This window comes from Myiozetetes cayanensis, unplaced genomic scaffold (genome assembly GCF_022539395.1).
Source record: "Myiozetetes cayanensis isolate MyiCay16 unplaced genomic scaffold, myiCay2020 scf27, whole genome shotgun sequence".
Classification (NCBI taxonomy): domain Eukaryota; kingdom Metazoa; phylum Chordata; class Aves; order Passeriformes; family Tyrannidae; genus Myiozetetes; species Myiozetetes cayanensis.
In genome coordinates, this window is record NW_026087488.1 from 5,600,255 (window position 1) to 5,624,517 (window position 24,263).

Sequence of the window (24,263 nt, forward strand, 5' to 3'; positions counted from 1 at the left end):
AACAAAACAGAGAACTGCAAGTCCCACGCAGCCTCTGGCAGCCTGGTGGTTCAGCAGATGCCAAGTATCACAACCTTGAACCCCAAGAGAACACCAAGGGGCCGAGCCAGCAGAGAGCAAATCAGCAGCTGCCCGAGGCTCCACGGCCCACCTGGAACGCAAGTTGAACATCAGCAGGCAGCAACAGCGGGGAGCAAATCAGCAGCTGAGCCAGACCCCCACCACCATCCCCTGGGATAAAAGCTGGCGATCAGGCTGTGCTCGTCCCTTCTCGCACGAACCAGAACAGCGGCCCCAATGGCTCAGGAAACACTGCAGTACTGCCACTCTGAGAAAGACTTCATCTTGTCCCCTCACAGTAAGAAGGCTCCCAAAAGGATGGCGTCCCTCATGGAGCTGAAGGAGATCTTCCGCAGCGCCGACGCCGTGTGCTTCGACGTGGACAGCACGGTCATCAGGGAGGAGGGGATCGACGAGCTCGCCAAGTTCTGCGGCGTCGGCGACGCCGTGGCGGAGATGTGAGTATGGCTGGGGTTTAATTGATAACAAATCTGAAAAAGGATGAGTGTGGATAGGGCTGATCTGCGACAGGGGATTTACAGTAGGGGGCTTGCTCAACCCTGTCGTAGATTGTTAGGGTTTAAAAGGGATTTGGGGAATAATAAGTGGAATTAGCGCATAGTGATGTAGCTTGTTTTGGAACTGCGAAGCCACCTGACAAAACTGATATATAGTCTACATATATATCAGTTCATATACTGATATAAAGTCTGTAATGTCCATTTTGATAGAGTTAGATCAGCTCTTATCATTGAACTTGGCTTAACACCAGCAAACCTTATTACAAAGTAGCAAACCTTATTATGAGATGGAGGAGAGGGGACCACTCTCCTAACCCTTCTCTGAGGCTGGTGATTAAAGACTTGTAGCAAAAGTTAAGTTCAGAGAAGAGCACCTGAGGTGCAGTTCAGGAACGCTGGGCCCAGGGGCTCATGGCACTCAGAGAGAGAATGAATTTGTTTTCCACTGGTTTTCCAGTCCATGGAGATCTCCCATCAGCGGATGCCACTGATCTTTTCAGTGTACAAACCTCCTCCTCTACCACACAGGTTCAGTTATAACCTACAGCTCTAATCACTTAACGTGTTTCCGTATCACCCTTTGTTAACTAAATCTTCCTGGGGGAAGCCTCAGCTTGCTAAGAGTCACTGATTTGGTTTCTTTGGCTCCCAATTCAGGACCCGCAGGGCCATGGGGGGCACAGTGACATTCAAAGCAGCTCTAACAGCACGACTCGGTCTCATACGTCCCTCCTACGAACAGGTGCAGAAATTAATATCTGACAACCCACCTCAGCTCACGCCAGGGATCAGGTAAGAAGAATTTCAACTTAGTTTGAAATTGATTTTGGCATAAATAAACAAAACCCTGCGCTGTCACTGAAGCTGTGAGAACACAGAGCTGGTTTGGATCGTCCTCCTGCTCCATCTCCATGCTGGTTGTGCACAAAGCTTGTACCAGGAGCTGAGTCCAGGTCAAGTGGTTAAGCACCCATGTAAAAAGAAAATAGACATTAACTGGCACTTGGGCTGGCAAGCTCAAATCCTGGCTTGAGGATTAAATGGGCATGGAAAATAATCTGTTCAATCGCATCTGGTATTACATGGGTGATGGAACTGGAAGGAGATTTAACACCCAGTAGGAACTGCTGGCTGGTTTATTCCACAACTCTATCACCTCTTACACTCCTCTGTGCAGCCATAGCTCTGACTCAGCTTAGGGGATTCATTGCTCAGAGCTACCCATTCTGTCCTGAAGTCCCTAAACAGCAATAAAAAACTAATTTAGCAAATACACATGTACATCTGTGTTCATTCACTTTTAGGTTTGGAATGAACTTTAACAATATAAACAGAAAAGGTTTGTGTTTTTTTGCCCTATTTAAATTGTTTCAAACAGTCGAGAATAAATTCTTTACTACAAAATTCAACCATAATTCCAAGTCCAAAGTATTTTCAGCACATAGCAGAAGCTTTAGATGATTCTATGCTTGTATTTTCTCCTTGAAATGAAGCACATGCTCAGCTTTTTCTATAGAAGACATAGCTAGATGTAGCTACAACGAGAACATTGTTTCCTTGTTTAGAATCATGTGATTTTCCTTTTCATTCCTTCTTTTCTTCCTCCTTTTCAGCCCTTCCCCTTCTTCCTCCTTTTCTGTTTAGCCTGCTTTGAGCCTCCACTTTGCTTTTCAGTCGTTAGCCTTTCTGCTGTTACTGCCACCACTTCCACTGCTCAGCACTGCTGCAGGCTGATCTTCCTGCTTCCAGAGCCAAATCCCTAAAACTTTTAACTGCCTTCAAGTCCCTCTGACATTCACTGGGTCCACAAACTTCTTTTTTTTTTTAAATTCCTTTTCTGTAGCTGGTGCCTTCTTCTGAAGATGGCATCCCTGTCCAATGTCTGGGGAACCAACTCTGAGTCAGAAAACATTTGCACTTTGCTCTTTTCATCCCACTTTTGCATTCTGGAGCAGTGGCTTTATCTCCCCCACATTCCCTACTTTTTTTTTCTGCAGATTAATTCTCTTGCTGTTGTTTTACTTCACTTCAGAAAAAAAATCTGAACTGGCTCTGCTCTTGTTTGTTCAAGGGAACTGATGTGACCAATATGAAAGAGTAAAGAAAACATTTCTAGGGAGTGCTTGTTTTCAAGGAATTAAATACCTGCTTGTCTCTAGACACGATGGTTTTGCCCAGAGCTTCCTTTTGTGTGCACAAACTTGCCAGGGAAAGGAGGAAAAGCTTTGGGCAGCAGAGATGGATGGAGTGGGAAAGCAGCACAGATCCAAACTGACCTGGAATAACACAGAGCAGGGGCAGGCCTGGTTAGGAAAGCTGTGTTTTAACTTTCTGCTCTGCCTTCTCAGGGAGCTGGTGAGCAGACTTCACCAACGAGGGGTTCAGGTCTTCTTGGTGTCCGGGGGCTTTCAGAGCATTGTGGAACACGTGGCCTTGCAGCTGAACATTCCCACAGCAAACGTCTTTGCCAACAGGCTGAAGTTTTACTTTAACGGTGAGATTCCCTCCAAGTCTCTTTTCTCTGCTAATTAACGTCACTTTTTAGGCTCCAGCTGTCAGAGATTGGGCTGCAGACACTGCCCAGCCTACCTGCTGTGGTTACCAATCCAGCTAACTCCAAGCAGGAAAATTACAAGACCTTATCAAAACCAAATTCAGGTCATTTCCCACATATGAAACAGAGCTGCAGTGACTTTGTAATGGCAAGCTGTGCCAAAGGTAAAACATGTTACAGTTGCTGACAGCAGAGTTTCATTTTTTCTTGCTCCTTCAAGCTAAAAGAGTTCATTACACTGACCTGCTCTCACAGACTTCCCTTTCAGTGACTTTGGGGTATGTGTGAGGTTCTGCAGCAGAGCTGGTGTAAACAAGCCCAGCTGTGATTAGTGAGGTTGTTCCTTACTCAAGTGTCTCCCACACTGTTTATACATCATCCTGGACGCTGCTTTTGCAATGTTTACATCAGAATGGCTGAACCAGAGGGACTGGGAATGGATTTGCAGCACTACTCACACAGGGTTTCTATTCTGAAAATATCCCTTTGAAAAATATTTCCACTGAAGACTTGGGTACAATCCCAGTTTTCACTCTTACCTTCCACTCATTTTTTGGGGCTGCTGGTGCTGTGAGGTTTACAGACCACAGGCATAGATCTCTCTTCATTCACAAGAAAATAATGCTGCATGTCCAACTTGTGCTTCCACCGTGTTCTAGGAGAATATGCGGGATTTGATGAAACACAACCAACAGCTGAGTCAGGGGGGAAAGGAAAGGTCATCACTCATCTGAAAGAACAGTTCCACTTCAAGAAAGTAGTTATGATTGGAGATGGAGCTACAGACATGGAAGCCTGCCCCCCTGGTGTAAGTATCACAGAAATCTTAAATTCCTTTGGGGGAGGGGAAAAAAAAAAAGGAAAAGTGAGGTTTGAATTCCTGACAGGACTTCAGGGACTGATTAAAGGTGCTCAGTGTGAAGGTCTGGCCCAGATCTGGTGCACATTGACCTGATATGACCCAGCAAGAGGGTTCATCTCACTGCACAGTGAGGAAAGCTTTGTAGACATCAGCTCTGACAGGGTGAAATAATAAAAGAAATTAATAGACAACTTTTAAAAATGATCTAAATTCCATCTCCCCTTTAACATCTTCACCCTTTCTCACCCATGCTGAGGAACAGCTGGTCCCTCACTGTTAAACACCAGTGACCAAAGCAGCTCAGTATTTGCTCAATGCTTCCCAGCTCCAGGCAAAAAAAGCAGCAGTGGAAATTTTAAACCCTGCACTTTCACTGCAGGTGGTTTTCTGAGATGTAGAAATGATTGCTCCTGGTTAATGATTGAAGACAGGGTTAATGTTTGCTTTTGGTATCTGTCAAATGGGGTAAACAGAGGTAAGATAAACAGAAGAGGGATAATTGTGGGATGCTGATGCATGTTCCAATGTTTACTCATTCTTGAAGAGAATTGCATCACATTTACATCAGATTTTCAGCAAAATCTCAGTTCTGAACAATCTTGAATCTACAGGGTACTGAGACAACTTTCCTATTGGAACAAAACTCCAATTAACAAAGTGCTGCAGAATTAACTGTTAATGAAGTCCTTGTTAATAAATCTGAAAGGTGAACATGCAAAGTAAACCAGGGGAAGAGGTGAGGGGGGGATGACATACTTTTAAGATCCATCTTAAAAGCAAACTGAATGGCTGAGAAGCTCCATTCCTTCCACGGGCCTGCAATAATCAACATGCCTGCTCTTTGTGTTTTTCCAGGATTGTTTCATTGGATTTGGAGGAAATGTAGTCAGAAAGCAAGTAAAGGAGAAAGCAAAATGGTACATTACTCACTTTGACGAGTTGCTAAAGGAACTGGAAGAGCGATAAATTATACAGTAAAATAATCTATTTAACACCTGTAAATTCATTATACAATGCAATTAAACATTTATTTGTTTGCAAAGTTGTGTGCTGGAGTTTTTAATGATTCTGGATGTTGGGTACCTTCATTCTTGGGCCTGAAACTCGTGTGGCAAATGGCACCATTCAACTCAAATACGTTGTCAAGGAAATGGTAAGATTTTTTGATACATCTTTCCCATGCTGGAAGAAATGAGTTGATTATTCACTCACAAGTGAAGACCAAAGGTAGAAAATAATAAGTTAAAAATACCTTAACGGATTGGCCCCTGGTCAATTCTGCATACCTGTTGTTTCAGAATCACTGAAGTTAATACCTCTGCTTATTTTGGGTGGCAAAAGAAGGGAGCCACAAACAAGAACTTTGCCTAATCGAGAAGTAACAGAAATACAGTCTGAAAGGTGAACAGCATGGCAAATACTTTTCACTGCACAGAATCTCAGAATTAGGTCCATCAGTGAGCAGACAGATAGGAAACATCACTAAGTGTCTCTGATTTCATTAAAATAGGAGAACCTGAGGGAGAACTGTCACTTCACTGTCACTCAACCTGTCTGAAAGACATGAGTTGCATGCAAAGCTGAGACACTGTCCAAGAAACATATTTTAAGGGTAGTGATACACTGGTTCCCAAACTTCATTAAAATACTTCAAACTAATCCCCAAAATGGTGATTTTGTGAAATGGCCACACTGATTACTTAACTGTTTTATTTATTTAACAACCCACCCCTATCAGCCTATAACTGGAGGGAAACTAATTCATCAACCTTTAAAAAACAAATGGTCTACTGATTAAGGAAATTCTGTGAAACTTCGGTCTCTTCCTCTGCCTCAGAGGTGGATTAACCACCCCTAAACTGCCCTAGAAATAAGGGTGACCTGTTCTGAGCACTTCTCTGAGCTTCACTAAGGAATCCTGGTTTCTTAAGGATGCCTCCTTTGTGGCTGCAGTGTCTGATCCAAGAGAACACACTTGGTAAGTGCTGCCTTTCTGTCAGCAGTTCCTGACAGCTCTTCTGAGTGTGTCTCTTTAACCAGCTTTGCTGGCACATCATGGGACTTTTATTTCCCTATCTTGTAAGAACCTCACCTGTGATAATGTGAAAAGCTTTCCTAATGTGAACTAACGTGATTTGTACTTGAAAAAAAAAAAATCTCTGCAGGTTTTTACCTTCTGGATGCTTGCAGAGTCCCAGTATTTTTCTAGAGACTGCAGATTAGTCTGAGTGTGCCAATTCTCTTTCATCCCACCACAGATTTCTAGATGGAATAGGAAGAAGTGATGTCCCCACATTCCAAAAGCTCACACTGTCTAATAATAATCAGGTTTTCACAATTAGCACTAATTTAGAACAAGGTGCTATGAGACAGCTCCTGTCCAATTGTTAAAGCACCACCTACAATTAAACCAAATATTGGTTTTGCCCATTCTCTGACATCACTGGGAAGGGTTTGGGGGAAAGAGGAGCTAACAAAGCCCCAGAGTGCAGGATGGCAGCTCTCAGTGATGCCATCAAATAGTTGTGGCAAAAAAAATCTAGGCAATATATGCTTGAAGCTACAACAGCATTTAAATAGTAGAGAAATAGAAGGGTTAAAAGAAAACAAATCCAGAAACAAACTTCTGATGGCTTTTTAGAGAAGGCAGACACGTAACAGCCACACTGAGTATCTGCACACAGCTTAGAAAACTTCACCAAAGCCAAGGCAGACAATGGCTGGCAGTGCTCCCCAGAACTTCTGGGAGTATTAAAGATGGGCTCTTTTAAATTCTCCCTGAGAAAAGTCTCAGCCAGCTCCAAGGGCAGCTCCTGTACAATCCTGCTTTTGTTTGGTCAAGACTGCACGAGCAGAGCAAGTATGAACTCCTCCTGCTCCCACTGTGCCCCTCTGCAGACCCGCAGTTACGAAGCAGAAATGTTTGTTTGCTGCAGTTTTTCTGCCCAACTAAAAGGCCACTAAAAAAAAAATTAATGTTAACACGGAGCTGATCAGCTCGAGGTACAGGCCCTGACCCTGCAAACACCGGGACATGGCTCGAGTCAGTGTGATTTCCCTGGTGGCCCAGCCAGAAGCCATGCAGGGGCTCTGTGCCACAGGGATGTTAACATTCCCAGCAGGATCCTCTGCCAGTCGGAGCGCTATGGAAACGTAGTGCCCTGCCAGGGATTTCACAACAGCTCTTTAGGTCAGACTGGTTTGGAAGAAAATACCACCCCCACCCCCCTCCCCTTCCACTGGGCAAATATCAAGCCTGACCTCTAGCCCAGGAGGTACCAGGAGGATTACTGAGCTCAGCGAGTGGCTGAGCTCTTTTGTCTGTGAAATAGTGGAAAAAACCCAGGAGGGAATAAAGCAGTGTGAGGGAAGTTCCAAGCTTACAGCCAAGCTACTGATTTGCCTGGACATATCCCACCAACAGCAGGGCAAAGTCTGGAGAGCAGCTCATGTCAGGCAAGTAATAGCTGGCCTCCTGACCACGAGCGTGGGGAGGTACATTCTCTGTGTAAAAGCTTTCTGATGTGATTATTCAGTGAGGCAGAACTGCTTAAAATGATATATTCAATTTGCATGAGGGGACTTCTAAAAAAAAAATCAGCTCTCAGTCTTCTCTAGGAAGGGCACAGGGCGACTAAATTGGAGTTTTAATTGTGTCTTCATTACAGTGGAACAAGAGTTGATAATTACCAGAGACGCTTCTGGGCATTGTTCCCCACCTTCCAACCACTGGAGAGTGACTTCAGTTCTGAACTCTACCAGTTTTGCTCTAAGAAATGTTGAAGTATTGCTCATCAAAGGAAAAAGGCAGACTGGGCTCTGAATGAAGAAAACCAATCTCAGGAAAGGCTCAGGCAAAGGAAAGCAAGGAAAGATTGGCATTACTTATCTATTGCATCACGTTCAGCGAGTTTACACAGCTATCTGTAAGTAAAATTACAGGAATTCATCTGTCTCTGATGGCAGCCAGAGCATGAGCATGAAGCTCAGAACAGGAGGCAAATCCACACCACATTCCAGCACCACTGGTGGGAATTCAGATCCTGGGGGGTGGGTAAGAGATCTGTTCTGTGTGATGTCACCCCACAGAACATCCAGTTATTCCTCTGATTTCTTAGTCATGCAAAACTTCATGGTCCTTGAACAAGAGCTCTGCCAGACAGAATTTAATTCCTAGTGCTCCTGGTTGCAGGTGGGAAACAGGGATTGCACAGAACCCACAAAATCCTGCAGCTCCAACAATTTTTTTTTTTCTGTTTGTCTCTGCTGGTTCTGAGGGGTTAGTTACAAAGATAATTTTCTAGGAACAAGAAATACAGGAGGATACTGGGAGAAATAAGAAGGACTGGAAGCTGATATTGTCATCCTTTGTCTCCTTTTGTAGCTGAACAGTAGCCCCAAAAGCCTGGAACAATGACACCCCAGATGACAGTCCTGCTCAGGGTTACAAGAAGGATCAGCTCAAATGATTTTCCCTGGCCCACTGAGCAAGCCAAGCCGAGAACTTTAGGCTGATGTAATACAGAATTTTACTCAGTAAAATCCCATATCAGTTGACAACAGGAGGAAAACATGAAGAACCAGCTCAAATAATGACTTTGTTCAAGATGGAATTCAAGTGAAGGCACGAGTGCAGCGTACTTCATGTGAGCAGAAAAATAAAAAACAGACATGAAAAATAAAGCACAATTTGTGGAGAAAAATCAAAAGGCAAAGTATTTTCTATTTATCACCACAGCACTTCAGACCTCTAGAACACTCAGCAAAATGGGATGTGATGGAGAGATTATAAATTCACTTTGGAGAAGGAGAGCAGAATACTGGGAAATGCTGCCCTTGACCCTGAGAAGTGATATTGGCTGGGCTGAAATAATCTGTGCAATCACTCAAATTTTTCATAATAAACACTGCAAGAGGAGAGAAAACACAGGTGGTGCAATACATATAAGGTGCCAGCAAAATGTGAAAATTAAAAGGCTTTTATTGACTGATATGTTCTTCCTGAAAACTTATTGAAATGTACAAACTGGACATTCAGTAACTGATTTGTACATTCAGTTATGTTACACTGATTCTTGTAGCCACTTGAAAGAGAGGGTATTATTTTCACTGACAGGATGTTCACATCATTGCAGACACCAAAAGTGTTGATACATTCTAGACTAAAGTGAAGCCAAAACAGAACTGGACATCATGGGACACCGAAATGCCAATTCCATCGACTCGACATGCGCCAGTTTCACACACCAATTCGGGAGTACCTACTGGACAGGCAGGGAGTGAAACACCCGACCAAGCATATGTCTGGAGTCACAATTGCTTATTAAATTAAACCCCTTTTCCCAGAGTTCTGAGCTGTTTGTAGAGAGAAATGTATTGAGCTGAATTGATTCCCTGCAGAGTGTTCAGACAACCACGTCTTGGCAGTATTTCTTTGAAAAGCGTGGGTAACACTTCACAGAATTCACTTTGTGCGACGAGTTTCGACAGGTTTCAGAGTCCTTGCCAACCAGAACTCCCTATTCTCTGTCCACAAGCCATCACCTGACACAGTATTATCCCCAATTAATGACTGCCTGTATGTAAATCCAGAGCTACCAACTGATTTCAGGCCTGCTCCAACAGCCAGGTGCAGTTCCGAGCTCCCCGAGGGCTTCAGAGCTTCTGATTTCACAACTCCCACACTTGTTTTTAAAACCTGCAGTCATTAAAATGCTACAAAAAGGCCACAGCAATGGCAATGCTCCGTTCTGCTGCTGTTACTGAACACTGGGCAGTGCCTGTGTGGCAGGAGATATTAAATACTGTAGGCCATACCTCACCTGGGGAGCTGTCTCACAAAGAACTCCTGTCTTTGGACTTGTTTTCAACTAACCGACCTTTTAATTAGAGTCTTGTGTATTTTCTCCCCCCTGGTACAATCCTAAGAGCAAAAGGTCATGGGTTCTGAAGAAAAGAGGTCTCTTTTATAAGCTCAATACAGTACTTTTATATTTCAGACTATGATATACAGTGTATACCATAAATTAAGACAAATACTTGTCACTTTATCTATGTAGGCACAAGTAAATCAGTGACTTTACTGAAGTGGAGAAATCTTCAATGGGATCATGATTCTGGATTCCATTTCCTGAATAAGGGGCACTGAAAGTAAAAAAAAAAAAAAGAAAAGAGAGAGAGAGGGTTTCATTTCTTTAACAGAGATCACGAGCACACTCAGTTTGAACAGCTTTTACTGTCTTCAAACTACTCCCCCTGCCAAGTCATCAGTAACACCAACATCCCTGTAACTGAAGCACAACAGTTTTGAGAACAAATGATTTTAATACAATCTCTCTGCTCCTTTGAAGACAAATATTTCTGTTCCTTTTCACCACAAGGGAAAGTTATCTTACATTTTTTTCTGGTATACTTCCTTTGAAATGCACTGTATGGAACCCAAACCTGACATGCTTGGCATGCTTCTGTGAGCTTTGTTATGAAAGCTTTCTTTGATCTCAGAGATCTCCTGGCTTCTGGTTCCAAAGTCTAAATTCCCTTTCCAAGGAATGCATTTAACAAGGCTCTCGTATTTCATGAAATCTTTGAGGTAATCATTTAATATAAAGACAAATTTCACTTCTGGCTCCCTAAATTTTTGGGCACAAGCATTTACACGAATCTGTTCTAGAGGAGGGATTTTTTAGCACTTTTCCAAGTTTGTAAAATCAACAGCAAAATTCCCTTGGCAGTTTCATGCCGTGTCCCTCCTTTCCCTTAGAGCAGGAAAACTGACTCTCACACACACACACAGACACACACTCCCCACTGAGATGCAGAACTTTTTACCACTGTGGGATGTGCTGAGGAGCAGAAAATGATGGCACACACCAAAGTCTGCCCCCAGCATTCCAGTGAAGTTAATAGGTTACCTGTGTAATAGACTAGTTCATCCCAGCCAGGTTTATTCCATGCAGCATTCCTTATGTCTTCTCTGGTCTGAAGATCTTTGTAAGCTGGGGAGGGAAGACAAGCACGAAGCTTAGAGGTAACTCCTTTTTCCTTCTGCACAAGAATAGCTCCTTTCAAAAGTGTTCTAGGGAATAATTAGGAGGTTGCAAACACTGGGAAGGAAAGGTCAGTTGCTCTCCATGAGAAGGAAAAGCTCCCAAACCAAGGCAAACAGAAGGAACTGGGGAAGAGAGAGAATGTCTCGGACACAGGTAAGACAAATAATGCAAGAGTGCAGTTCTACATGAGTGGAGTCAGATTTATAATGCTGGAATATAATATTCTCAATTGTCAGATATGAGGGCCACTATATGAATATGATATTCTGAACCGCCAGATATGAAATCTGCACGTTTTCTAACATCAATATTAGACTGAGTTTCTTCAGGTTGAAACAATGCTAACATGTGAAAAACAGCTGGGTATTTCTGGAGGTTAATGCACAGAGAAAGCCAAAACACCTGGATGCAGGAACGTAAATAAATGACTGACTTTCCTTTCTGCAGGTGTGGTATATGTGATGCTTGAAATGAAACTGTAAAAACCTGATTTCAGCATGAATGGGGATGGCAGGACGTGGTGTGTCATGGTTATGGTACCGAGAGCAAACAGGTAGTTCCTAATGAGAGAGGGACACGAGAAACTGTTGATGGAAACGGAACAAACCAGCAAATGTTCACTTCTGCTTGCTTGTTAAAGTTACCTACACAGAAATTAGGAAAATCAACAGCAAACCAAAACAAAATAACTCCTTCTGAGATATTCCTTCGCCTTTGGTAAAATCTCCTGGGCAAAGTCCCCAGTCTGTGGGGGGGCTGACTCAGTGAGAAAAAAGCCAAGCAGGTGAATTTACCCCAGAGGTGATGAACCATGTACAGCTGTCCAATCTGTGAGAAAAATCCTCCGACTGCTTCGTTACTGTCCTGTCGGAAACGAATTGCACGAGCCCTGGAGGGGAGCAAAGCAGGAATGAGAACCAGCAGGGCTGGGGAGGAAATAAGTGTTGTATAAATAAGATCAGTACTTCTCTTAATTATAAATCTGTTGCATCTTATAAAATAGACTGGCTACCAGTATAGATACATGCATTTTATATTCTCAATTCAGTTTGTTCAAATTACTGTAATTGCAAAAACTGTATCAATGACCATGACACATCTGAAAGCCCTCACCTTTGTCAAAATAATTGAAAATGCTCAAACTGTTTAACTATCAACCACTAGAATAGCAAGGACAGTGAATAGAAATTAAAAGAAACTTACACTGGTTTTATGTAAGACAAAATCAGAAGCATATAATCAACAGAAAAATATCTCAAATGCTTTTAAACTATCAATTAAAATGGAAATTTAGCTTTTCAAGAAGCAACTTGACTTTTAAAGATTAAGAGAGCCAAGATTTAGCCCATTTAAACTGAAAGTGGTCTTGTGAAAGACAAACTTAGTCTAAGATGAACTTAGTTAACTGCCATACTTCCCCAAGAAGTGCTTTCTGCTGAAAATCAATGGTTTTTGCTATATTGCAGCAAAATAAAAGGGTTCTGTGAGGGAAAGCCAAAGTACAGAGCCCACAGTGTTGTTTGTGCACCAAATTCCTCTTTCTTTCCCCAAAGGATAAATTAAAGGTCGAAGAACTGTCGTACAAGTTGTGCAAGTAGAGCAGCAGGTCATTAACTGGGGGATTGGTTTTGGTACCATCCTGCCACCTCCAGCCCATGGATTTTAAACACACATCTCTCAAACAGGAGAATTCAAGTGCTAAGGCAACACTCACCAGTAATTCCCCCACTCAATCATCGTTCCGGGCTACGAAAACAAAACAGAAAGTTAAAACTGCACTTTCAAGAAAAGCCAGGACACTCTGACAGCTTTCACAACATTTATATATGGAAAACACTCTGCATTAACGAGATCACTTCCTTCCAGTGATAAGTGTGTTAGAATAATCTGTAATTACTCTGTTTACTGCCTGTATTCCCTCTTAGTCATCTGCCTGAAGTATCCAAACAAACCACAGGGTTTGCAGCCCTGCAGACACCAGCACCTTGCTGGAACCTGCCTTCACTTTGGACCCCACACTTTGAGAGCAGCAATGACTCAGACACCACCTTTGATAAGATCCAGATTTTTAAGATGGGGTCTGTTTTCCACCCGCGTCGTACAAACACCCTTTGAACGTCTTTACGACAGCACAGAGCTTAAAATGAAATAAAAATAAAAAATCTAAACTTACTCTGAGTTGATAGGATCTCAATTCATAAATATTAGGCCCATCTCTGGGAACGGGTTCATTCCAGAAACTGAACTCCAGCAGTAACTGGTTCTTGCGTGAGAGGAGCATGTTACCTCGTTCTTTGCGAAACTCCGTGAATTCCTAAAAGACAACCACGTCACCCCTGTCAGACTGGGGGTTGTTCCTCAACAACAAAAAGCAGTACAGCATAGGGTGGGGTAGATTTTTATTCTGGCTTTTTTAATGCTGTCACAGGGTTTTAGGACAGTGAAATTCCCCCGACACAGCTGAAAATTCCAAGTGTTGGCACAGCAATAAGTGTGTTCCATAAAGGTTCCATTCAGGTGCTGAACCTGAGTATTTCTCAATATGAAAGGAAAATCCTTTTCCAAAGAGGTTTCTGAACTTGCACAGGAAATGATGAGACACTGAAGTAGAAGCTGGTACACAAACCTGCAGGTTTTTTTGTTCTGTTCTTTGTTCTGAGTAAAATAATTGTAACAAAATCAGTGCTTTTTACCTTATTTTGACGAAGTTTACTCATGACCTCATTGAGAGCTGGATAACCTCCTTCATATCTCCACAAATGAACTGAAACAGAGAAAAGGAACCTTTTTCAGGGATGTCACAGACCAGTGCCAAACCTCATGGAAAAATCACAGTATAAAATGCTCTTCATAGTAGAGAATTACACAAAAATAGGAGTCAGGTAGCAGGCTTAAAACCAGATTTTCATTAATGAAAGTACTGCACATTGGAATATTTTAAGAATAATGGAATCATCTGCTTTTTGAAAAGGGTTCTCTTGGAAAATTTTGCAATTTACTCTGAAGATAACAGGGAAATTTCTGAAAGGGCTTTTTGTTGCCATGCTAGTAAGATGTGATGACTTGACATGACTGTTATTGAAATTAAGATTCAATTTAAGAGGATGGCTTAATTCCAAAAACGTGCTTTATACCAATTTCATCTAAGAGCAGTAGAGGGGCAGACTTTTCAGTTCAGTAAATTACTCCAGCACAAAAGCAACACACTTTCTGCAGGACATGAAAAACGATGCAAATGTTATTTTTGAGGTAAACATTAATAAAAGCAGAAGATAACTGAACATATTAGAACTGTTACATTTGCTAGGATTTTCCCCATAAAAACAATTTCAGAACATGTATCTACCCTGGGTTTTTTTCAGAGCATCCTGTCCTTAATAAATCAGAATATATCCCTTTAATAAATCGCAAAAGGATTTATTTACAAGCACTTAACAGAGCGAGGCAATAATTTCACCTCACAGAATCACAAGAGCTATTTTCTCTCCTCTAAAGTACTTCTGTGCCTTTTCCAGGAGAGCACAGGGGACTAATGTGAGGCTCTTCCCTGTGACAGCAGATTCACCCAGTGCTCCTGCTGCCTCACCCCCAGGGCAAATTTGATAGATCCACCTGATACTAACACAGCCTGGGCACAGGTACTGAACAAGTCACACCCCATAATCTGCTTTATTACACTGCTAGAACTGCTGCAATAACATTGCCAGGGCAGGCTGTGGATGCAATTACAGATACAGTCTGTGTTAATATGTTACAAAAGCAGCCACTCAGAAATCCCCAATTCAATTGTCTTCATTCCCCAATTCCCCTTCAGCTTCCAGAACTGTCTCTCAGACATTGTTTGGTTTATCTGCTGTTATTTCTCTGCTGTTATTTCCTTGCCTTTTTTTCCAGTGCCAATACTGCAGTATGCTGTGAATGCAGGGAAAATTAACGTGTGCATGAGTTAATTTTCCAATTACAAAGCACTGACACCGATCCTGGTGTAGCTCTAACTACAGAGCTACAGAACCTCTATATAATCTGTATTTGTGGTTTCCCACTCCTTCAATTTCCCAGGGTCTAGGACATTTTTCAGGTTTTCTCTCTGCACTAGACTTTTTGGAGTTACCTCTGCAGCAGCTCTTCAGTCATTTCTAGTTCCAATGTTTTCAATCTGCATAGTTAGGCAGTACCCTTGTATGAACATGAACAGAAATACTTTTAATTTTCCCCAGTAAAGCCCGAGTTTATTGCTAAACTTACAATGCAGTGATTTTTTTCAGATGGTTTGAATGACTTGCATTTCATTATCGTACAGCAATTACAGCATGAGAGCCTGAGTAAAGCTTGAGGGATAAATGAACTCCGGCTCTGCAAGCCTTTACCCTAAATATTCAGCAACACCATCTGTGCCCACGAGAAGGACCTCATTTTACAAGCATTTCCCCCCCCCCCCCAAAACCCGTTAATCTACCACCTGCAAAACATGAAAGTGCATTAACAACAGGACAAACTTTAGGGATTAAAGCTTCACCGTCAAAACTCAGCACGACAAAAAAGCAAGCCCCGCGAGCGTTACCACGGCCAGTGACTGACGCACCACCCCCTCGCTGAACACATCGCCACAGGTTTTTACTGTCAACAGAGATGATTTAAAGAGAAGAAACCTGCCAAGCACACGTTTCACTTGCATGGTTTTACATTCTGTTGTACTTCTAGCTCCTACCAGCCTGATCTTGCTCTCCGTACCACGTGTTCCAAGTCCCCACCAGTGCACATGGGTAGTGTTTTTCTTCATGAATCTTTGGCAGCACCTCTTGACTTGAAAACAAGGAATACAGACACTAGGTTGCATTGCCTTCAGGGAGGCTACAGTTGATATGTATAACAAATCACCACACAGCATTATGCTATGAAAATTCACAAGCTCTACGTTTCAGAGGGGAAAGCTGAAATCTGCTACCCAGGGGGGAAAGGTTGCTACAGCAGCGTGGAAAATTAAGGTCTGTTGTTACCATTAGACTGCAGGGCAAATACAAAGCATGGGAGGATTCTTTCGATGCAATAAATTATGTCTAGCACCTAAAAAGGTTAAACAACACATTAGGAAAACAAATATCGGGGTGTCTCGCTTACAGATAATGAATGCAGCCTAACTACATGGGTGATTTGCTTGAGGAAAAGCTTTTCTTTTTCAAGGGAGGCAGAATACACAAAATTAAGAAAGCAGAGTCTTCTGTACAATGCTATTAATTGCTGGGCTGAATGAATAAAAATGAGTATTTTGATAGATGTAGTGATGACTGTTACTCACAGCCTTATTGGTTTCTACTGTTTCAGAAAGTGGTCTTAGTTTGAGGCAACTTTCCCACCAATGCATGCAGTGAAACTGCCTTAAAAATGCCTCCAACACAACATTTCTGTTCTGACTATTTCCAGTATTTCTAACATTTTTTCAGACTTTAGAAGAGGCCTACATTAGCATAAGGAAATTAAGTTTTACTGATTGCTGACTTGGCCAAGACAGCCTTCACTGCACTGTGCTTTGATGAGTCAGTCAATTAGTCTGGTTCAACTTTGCCTTTTATATTTTTCCCTGAATAATTACCCTTCTTACTCAGTTTGGCTCATAAGCAACGAGTCTCTGCACAGTATCAAATAATAAAAAGTAGGCTGGTCTGGGGCTGGGAGTCATTAGATATGAGTTTTCCTCTTGATTCTGCCACTGACTTTGCAGACAACCTTGAGCAAATATCATTACTAATTTGTACTTCTATGTTTCTCACTACCCAGTGTAAATAATATGATAAAATGACTCTCCAAGGACATTTTCAAGGATGTTTGACCATTGGTTCATTTTTTCAGAGCAGCATGAGATCCTAGAAAGGCAGTTTTAAACAGGGATGATAAATTATTACATAACCCTATAATGTATTGTTGCAAATTATAGAAAAAAATGCCCTTAAAACACCATTAGGAACATTGTCTTTTCCTTTTCAGACAGAGATAACTGTCCCTAATTCTGCACAAAGGGTGCTTAACCAGAGTGATTCACAAAGTGCTCTTGTAATTATCCTCATTACATTGTTTTTTTATTAGTACATGATGACTAATCCTTAGTCTGATTTGATACAGAATTAACCTGTTCGTCTTTTATTTAGGGAGAGGAAGGAGGGAAATTCAGAGAGGTTTAGTTTTTGTCTTTTACTCCTCTCAACTTTTCTCCTTCCCTGGAATACTTAAAATTTGCTTTGGAAAGAATAAATCTAACCACACATGATTTCATCTACGTGCTGTCAGCAGCTTCTTTCTTTGCTATTGTCTCTTCCCTTGCAAATAGAAACCTCTGCTTTCACTCAACATTTAGGCAGCTCATGAAATAATGCAGAGAAGTGGTTCCCTACCTTGCATAATTGGACATGTTTATATTAAGCTTTTAAACAGAAAGCTGGTTGAATGCTAATTGTCCTTCCCTGGGTGTGTATTTATGTTAAACAACAATAACAAAAAGCTAAAAATACCTTGGTTGAGTATTATTCTAGCAGATTTCTGGAAAAGAGTTCTGGGTTATCCAGCCCCATTTCAAAGCTGAACAGATGAAGGTGATAGATGAGCCACTCATGGCTGTGCAGCCAACCAGTAACAGTGGGGGACATGAACTGGGAGCTGTGAACTTCTTCCCTCCCTCCAGCCCAGCTGGTGCTCACCAGCAACAATAAAAAAATTGGTTGCAGTGGGGTATCATTATGCTGGGAATGTTTTATTTAACTGACAGGTTGGCCACTGTCAGTGAGAAAGCACTGCAGAGTGTGAGGCTCACCACAATTCCAAATTTAAATATTCAGTTCTGTAAAGGCAGCTGTTCTGGCTCCAGAGGGGTGATTATGCAGGTAGAAGAGGACTAATATTTCTGCAGTTTCATCCTCAAAGTAGTAAGTTAAAAACATGATTATTATATGTTTATAAAGCTGTAACTTTTTGGAAAACCTGTAAGACTAACCCTCCCTTTGGAAGGAATCACCCCAATGTAAATACTCTACCCAAGGGTTTGTGTAACTCTTTAGGAGCAGATCTCAGTAATGGGACTTGTGGAAAAGGATATAAATGAGCTGAGAAAAAAAAAAATCAACCTTGTGGTTTTTAACATCTCCTCAAAATTGTATTTCACTTTAATCCTGGTGTGTAGTTTTACTTACAGGTGATCTCTCCCTTTCCTCCCTGCATGCAGACAATCATCATCCTCAAGACATTCCTACCAGGCAGCTGCAGTGGGACATGCTGTAACATTCCAGCTGCATGGATCAGTAATTTTGGGACCATTAAGGGAAGGGGGAAGAGCTGTTCCCACAGATGTCACCCAAGTTCTCACAACAGGCAACATCCTGAATTGCAGCTTAGGAAAACACCTCCATGAGGGAAGGGAGGGGCGAACTGAGCAAAGGAGCTTTTGCCATCTCTTTCCAAGAATAACATGATCTTTTTGATACCGAATCCTAAAAAAGCAGAGTTTTGCCACCTCCCCTCTAAATAACTACAATATCAGCCAATTTTCAGACCAGCTTGGGATCAAATCAACATGTCTAAAACGTGAAAACATAACACACACACTTACCAAAGCTTGTTGTAGGCCTCTAGACATTCTGGTTTTACATTGTGAACTGCAACAACAACAGGACGTGAGACGTGGGGGACCAGAATAAAGAACTGGTAACATCAAATACAAAACCACCACTCACACTGGAGTTTGTACAGACTGCTGGTCTCTTTTTTGGCCAAAAGGTTGGAGTGGGCATCTTTCCTCGGATCCACTTTGCGGACGAAGAGGGATTTTAACCAGCTGTCCTCGCGAGGTCTGTGAGCTGAGGATGCCAGTCCCCTGCACAGCAACAAGGAGGTTTTACTGGCACCAAGGAAACTCCCACCACAAAGGGAACACAGGCACATTCAAGTTTAATACAAACAGTACCATAACACACAGTTACATATATCTGCTACTAAAAATTCCCACTTTTTTTTTTTTTTTTTTTTTTAATCCTAGCAAGGGAAAGGCTGTTCATTCCCCACTCAGAGTTACCCTCTCCCAACCCATTTCACCAGTTAACCACACATTATCCATGTTTATTCTCTCTGCACAGGACAGGGAATGGTTGCTTTTCCTCCCTCTTTATCTCCTTTTAAATCCTTTCTTAGCTCAGGGCTGGGCCTGCCGTGATGGAGACAGACAGGAGTGAAAAAGAGCAAAAAAAACCACGCATAAGGAAAACTGTGTACAGTGTAAATAGGAAGGAAACTGCCATATGTTCTTGTGTTGCTTAAATACAGCTCAACAAAAGGAAAAGTTAAATGGCACGTCTTTCAGTAGTAAAAAAAAAAAAAAATAGCATGAAAGTCTAATTTGGGAGGAAAAAAAAAAAAAGCAAGTGGCAGGAAGCAAACAGCCTGCAAATGCTTCAGTTCCAAATTCTGGCAGCTGCACCACGTAGAGGTACCAGATCCATGCTCTTTGCACAACATTCACGTTTCGCTTTCTTTGAAACAGAAGAATTTCACTGTCTTTTTTTTGTCTAATCTTTATTCAGTTTCTGCAAGTACTCTTTCAAAATAATATCAGCTCCCTTTACATCTCAGAGCACACAAAACAACTGATAACTGTAATTTTTTGAGATGATGTGCTAAAGGACATTATTCTTCTCTTTTTCAGCTCAAGAGCCCTCAATCACCAAAAACTGTGCAGAAGGACAAGAAATCTGATATATTTAATCGATTCTCTACAATGTCTGACAGGAGGGACCCCAAGCTCAAATGTTCTTTTCTTCCATCTCATAAAATCACTTCATTCAATTTACCTTTCTTTGATAGCCCCACACCAGCCACTGTGGGGAAATCTAATTCCAACTCAATCTTCTCCTGAAACACTAAAATATTTCTCTGACAAACTAAAAATGTGGTATTTATACCACATATATTTATTCATAAGCTGGAAATGTAAACCTTTTCCTGCCTCAGATGTCAACTTTTCACCCTTAATTACTGATTAGGAGAGCCAGAAGACAGCTATCAACCTTCAACCCAAAGCTGTCTTCCACATATCAAAAGTTTGTGACAATCACTCAAACTGAAAAAAAAAAAAAAATAGGGAAGAAAAATCTCAGTTTCCTTTGGGAAAAATATCCTCATGGACACGCCTGTCTGCATTGCACAAAAGTAGTTCACACTAGCAGTGTTTTCCAACAATCAACCTTTTAATCCCAGTGTCTGAAAATAACCCAGTGAACTGGTTCACCCCGTTAGCAGGATGGAGGAAAGGAAAAGTATTCCACAGCAGAGAAACCACCACCAGAGAAGAACAACTGCAGCTGAGATGACCTTCAGCGTTAAAGGAGGAGTCTGCAAACACCTTATTGGTGTATTTATTGAAAATGGTGCCTTCCCTGGCCCTGGGCAAACACACAAACATGTGGCTGTGCTGAAAGCCAAGCAGCTATTCCTGAGTGCAGGCATTTGAAGGGCATTCCATGATAAGGCTGTTGCTGGAGTGGAGCTATCTCTGATCTCAGCTGGAGCAGGCGAGGCACAGGTGACTGCAGTTGTGTTGTCACATCAAGTGCCACAGCAACACGAGCTGTCCCAGAGGATGGGGGGGTAAAACCCACCTAATAAATCTGAGTGGTTTTAAAAAGCTCCCTTAAAGTAAGCACTAAATGCTCAGTGGACACCAGAGACAGGACTCAATCCCACTCAATTTTCAGCTCAGACATCTAAAGCATCATCGTTTCCTCACCTTTATTAAAGAGAATTAGCAGACTAATAATCCTCTTCTGTGAGGATTATTTGTTTGCAGCAAACTTGAAGAGATAAATAATCACAATGCTTTTCCTGTGAACCAGCTTTATCCACAGTAAGAGTAAGCTGGAGTTACAGGGATAACACTAAGAAGCAAAAAGCAAATTCCTTTGCTATTAGGAGAATCTCAGGACTTGAATGTTAAACTGCACCTAAAACTGGAGGGATAGTTAATTATAATACAATGAAATGAGTAATATTTTACATTTATGTAAAATCTTTCACCCAGCAACTGTAAAGTTCCCCATGAGCATTGACTAACAAATCACAACTATCCACCTAAATATATACCTTAGTTAGAATGAAGGCAGGAGCTAAGTTTACTAAAGCAGATATTCACTGCACCCACCCTGAGATGCAAGGGCCTGATTTTTAATCAGTATCCTCAGAGAAGCCCTAAAATACCCTTGTCATTCCAGACACTCACAAATCAAGAAGTCCTGATTACTGGTTCACTTGTGTGGGCAGAATGTACCCAAAATTAGCTCTGGAAGAGAAGGGACTGAATTAATGTCTTTGGACTGTCAGTTGTGAGCATCAGCTTGACTCTGGTGGTTCTTATCCTACAAATATTAACTATGAGCTTAGCTTTCTTGCTACAAAGACTGGGCTGTGAACATAAAAGGACAACACTGAATAGTTTGCTTAGATTAGATTAAAAATGTCAGTGGAAACACTTCTATCCCACTTAGCTTCTGCTTCAGCACAAAATATAACCTGGGTGGGAGACATCGGGTCAAATATTTACATTTTGTAGTAACCCATGTCTGCCTGGAGGAGAAAGAAAACAACCTGTCCTCAGTTTGGCAGTTCTTGATCTGTGATCTAAACAAAGTTTATTTGAAACTGAAATAACCCCAAAACATGCACATAAAACCTCCACAAAATATATACTTCCCAGAGCCCTCCCTGTTCCTGTGTTAAGCAGCTGCTTGCAGGGATGCTTTTGGTCTTGCATATGCAAATCTCTGCCCATTCTGAGGCTTGAGGCAGCAGCTTTCCCTGTTTCAAAGAAAGGGAGGAAAAAAACGTGTAGATGCATCCCATCTTGGGAACTCAGGCACTTCTGTGTCTCCAGCATCCTGGGAGCTTCCTACACCCAAGAGGTGCCCCAGGAGCTCTGCGTGCATCTGCACCTTGTGCCTGACCCTGCACACATCAGAAGTGGCCACGCAAATCTCTGCACCCCAAAACCTGAGGGATGTGCCTGTGTGTGTGCCCTGACATCAGGGGGGGTGCACACACATCCCATCTCCCAAGGGAAGCATGGATACACGTGCCCTGGCTCCCAAGGGGGGCACACACACAAGCAGGGTGCGTGTGTGGCTGTGCACCAAGGCAGGAAGATGTTGGGGTGCACAGTCCTGCACCCCCACACTGGGAAAACGTGGATGTTGGGCAGGGGTGCAGCAGCTGCGCCTCCCGACGGGAGATGCTGCTGGTTGTGCACCCTGTTGCTCGGAGCAGTCGGGACACGGAGCAGCTACACGACCCAATTCCGGAGGGGTGCGGAGCATCCAGACGCTTCAACCCCAGGAATACACGAGTGCAGGGCGGCTGAGCACCCCGAAACACGGAGGTACGGGATGGTGGGGTGCCTGTGCTCCCTGCTGTGTGCAGGGGAGGAGTGTCCAAGCAGGGGAAAGGGTGGGCGGAGGGGAAGGACGGCAGTTCATGGGTGGGGTGTCAGTGCAGGGGTGAGCTGTCCGTGCAGGGGAAGGGTGTCCATGCAGGGAAGGGGAGGCCGGTGCAGCGGTGAGGTGTCAGTGCCAGGCTGAAGTGCCCGTGCCGGTGCAGGGGTGAGGTGTCGGTGCAGGGAAGGGGTGCCGGTGCATCCTGAGCCAGGGCTCCGGGGGCGGCGGGTGCCCCGTCCCCGGCGGGTCAGCGGCGCGGCCATCCTCCCACCCAGGGGCGGACTCGGGGGAGGGAAAGAAGGGGCCGGCCTTGCGGCCCGTGACCTTGAGGGACACCCCGCCGAGCCGCACTCCCCGCCCCAGGCCCGGCCGCTGCCCCACGACCGGGGCGCCATTTCCAGCCGGGGAAGGGGAGCGGCGCGGGCGGAGAGTGTGTGGGGGGGGAGCTCTGCGCGGGCGGCCCCGGCTCCCCCGCCCAGCCTCCCGCGGCGGCCCCGTCCCGCCCGCTCGGCCCCTCGGGGCTCACCTGAGGGCCAGCCCGCCGCCGGGCGGCAGGCGCGGCACGGCGGCCGCTCCCGCCAGGCTCCGCCGCAGCAGCACTCGCGCCGCCATCTTGCTCCGGCCGCCTCCCTGCTGGGCCGGGGGCTGCGGCCACGCCCCCTGGCGGGGACCCGCCTGTGCGCATGCGCGGCTGCCCCGCGCGGGGACCCCTCACGGCCCCTCAGCCCTGGGGGACCCGCAGCGGGTTAGGGGGAGTCACAGATTAGTGTGGGGGGCCCAGCCCCGCTCTGAGCGTCCCCTCCTGCCTCGAGGGAAACCCAAGCCCCCTGTCTGGGGGAAGGCCAGGCCCCTGTTTGTTTAGGGGGGATCCAGACTAGTTGTGTGTGTGTGTGGTGGGGAAGGCCTCCCAACGCCCTATTGAGGTGACCCCAGCCCCGATTTTGGGGGGTTACCCAGCCCCAGCTTCGGGATGACCACTGGCCCCGGTTTGGGGGGTTATCCAGCCCCAGTCTGGGGGTTACCCCTCATCCCGGACTGTGGGCGTGAGCCCCAGCCCCCATTTAGGGGTGACCACTTTAGGGTCTCACCTCATAACCACTAAGAGCGAGCCCAGGCGTTTTTTGAATCCTGTGCAAAATCTTGTTCCTCATTCTCCTGCTATGTTTTCTCCCAACGTGCAGTTGAAGGGTTTTCTTCACAGTTCAGCCACAGTCGGGGATAATTTGGTTGAACAGGTGGCGTGTGATGGCATCGAATCCTTAAGTAACTTGAAATTAAGGATAAACTGATAACTAGGCTAATACTTAAAGGGCAGTTCTAAAAGCAACAAGCCATTAAACATAGAAAAGTCAATGAGTAATCCTTATCTTTCCACATAGCACCTATAACATTTCTGTCACATTGCTGCACTTTCCCTTGCCATTTTATGATTTCCTCTATCAGCACTCTTGTGAGAGTAATCCCAAAGATAACACCTAAAATGTGCTTTAACATCACTAAAGTACAGTTGTTGTGGTGCCTCTTCAAAAGAGTTTAACCTACAATTGCCATCACTCTATTAAATAACAGTCTGAAACGTAATTTGTTTTTAGTCACATTTTGATCTGACAGCATGTTGAGTTCTTGAGCAACCCTCCCAGAGCCCACCTGTACACTGGAAAAACTGATAACCTTCTGTGATGAACCAATCTTAGGAAAAAAATCTGGCATTTTCACAGCTACTCAAGAGAAATCACAGGAGATAAATTATTTACTTCC

The 24,263-nt window shown here is 43.7% G+C and overlaps 3 protein-coding genes and 1 long non-coding RNA gene across 6 annotated transcripts in view; 3 read left to right on the forward strand and 1 right to left on the reverse strand.

The window, feature by feature from the left end:
* The first annotated feature begins 191 nt into the window (after positions 1-191).
* Positions 192-5,039, forward strand: PSPH (phosphoserine phosphatase). Its single transcript, XM_050321810.1, has 5 exons — positions 192-518; positions 1,239-1,373; positions 2,930-3,075; positions 3,795-3,943; positions 4,853-5,039. The coding sequence occupies exons 1-5, from the start codon at positions 298-300 to the stop codon at positions 4,961-4,963; spliced, it is 762 nt and encodes a 253-aa protein (XP_050177767.1). The 5' UTR covers positions 192-297; the 3' UTR covers positions 4,964-5,039.
* Positions 5,040-7,672: 2,633 nt separating this feature from the next.
* Positions 7,673-9,150, forward strand: LOC126643365 (uncharacterized). The gene is made up of 2 exons (XR_007629745.1): positions 7,673-7,923; positions 8,382-9,150. It is a non-coding gene; the product is annotated as an uncharacterized LOC126643365 (long non-coding RNA).
* On the reverse strand, positions 8,961-23,613 carry NIPSNAP2 (nipsnap homolog 2). Of its 3 annotated transcripts, none has more exons than XM_050321643.1 (10): positions 23,594-23,613; positions 18,765-18,904; positions 18,641-18,686; positions 15,755-15,849; positions 13,740-13,810; positions 13,220-13,360; positions 12,761-12,792; positions 11,841-11,935; positions 10,909-10,992; positions 8,961-10,141 (listed from the first exon to the last, which is right to left on the reverse strand). In XM_050321643.1, exons 1-10 carry the CDS (start codon positions 23,596-23,598, stop codon positions 10,077-10,079), a joined length of 774 nt encoding a protein of 257 aa, XP_050177600.1. In that variant the 5' UTR covers positions 23,599-23,613; the 3' UTR covers positions 8,961-10,076. The 3 variants fall into 3 exon arrangements, with proteins under 3 accessions (XP_050177600.1, XP_050177599.1, XP_050177601.1); XM_050321642.1 differs by lacking the exon at positions 23,594-23,613 and adding an exon at positions 23,032-23,168; XM_050321644.1 differs by lacking the exons at positions 15,755-15,849; positions 18,641-18,686; positions 23,594-23,613 and adding an exon at positions 23,032-23,168.
* Positions 21,969-24,263, forward strand: part of LOC126643362 (merlin-like) — a 30,925-nt gene continuing 28,630 nt past the window's right edge. Inside the window, exon 1 of the mRNA XM_050321641.1 lies at positions 21,969-22,450. The gene's annotated coding sequence lies outside the window, so the exon portion shown is untranslated. The remainder of the gene's footprint in view (positions 22,451-24,263) is intronic.

Excerpts from the sequence above, each read along its gene's own strand:
- PSPH (XM_050321810.1), top strand. The coding sequence starts at position 298 with ATGGCTCAGGAAACACTGCAGTACTGCCACTCTGAGAAAGACTTCATC. Across the intron at positions 519-1,238 it reads GGCGACGCCGTGGCGGAGAT|GACCCGCAGGGCCATGGGGG; the intron begins GTGAGTATGGCT and ends CTCCCAATTCAG. Across the intron at positions 3,076-3,794 it reads GCTGAAGTTTTACTTTAACG|GAGAATATGCGGGATTTGAT; the intron begins GTGAGATTCCCT and ends ACCGTGTTCTAG.
- NIPSNAP2 (XM_050321642.1), bottom strand. The coding sequence starts at position 23,117 with ATGGCGGCGCGAGTGCTGCTGCGGCGGAGCCTGGCGGGAGCGGCCGCC. Across the intron at positions 12,793-13,219 it reads TGAGATCCTATCAACTCAGA|CCCGGAACGATGATTGAGTG; the intron begins GTAAGTTTAGAT and ends TTGTTTTCGTAG. Across the intron at positions 10,142-10,908 it reads TGAACTAGTCTATTACACAG|TGCCCCTTATTCAGGAAATG; the intron begins GTAACCTATTAA and ends TTTTACTTTCAG.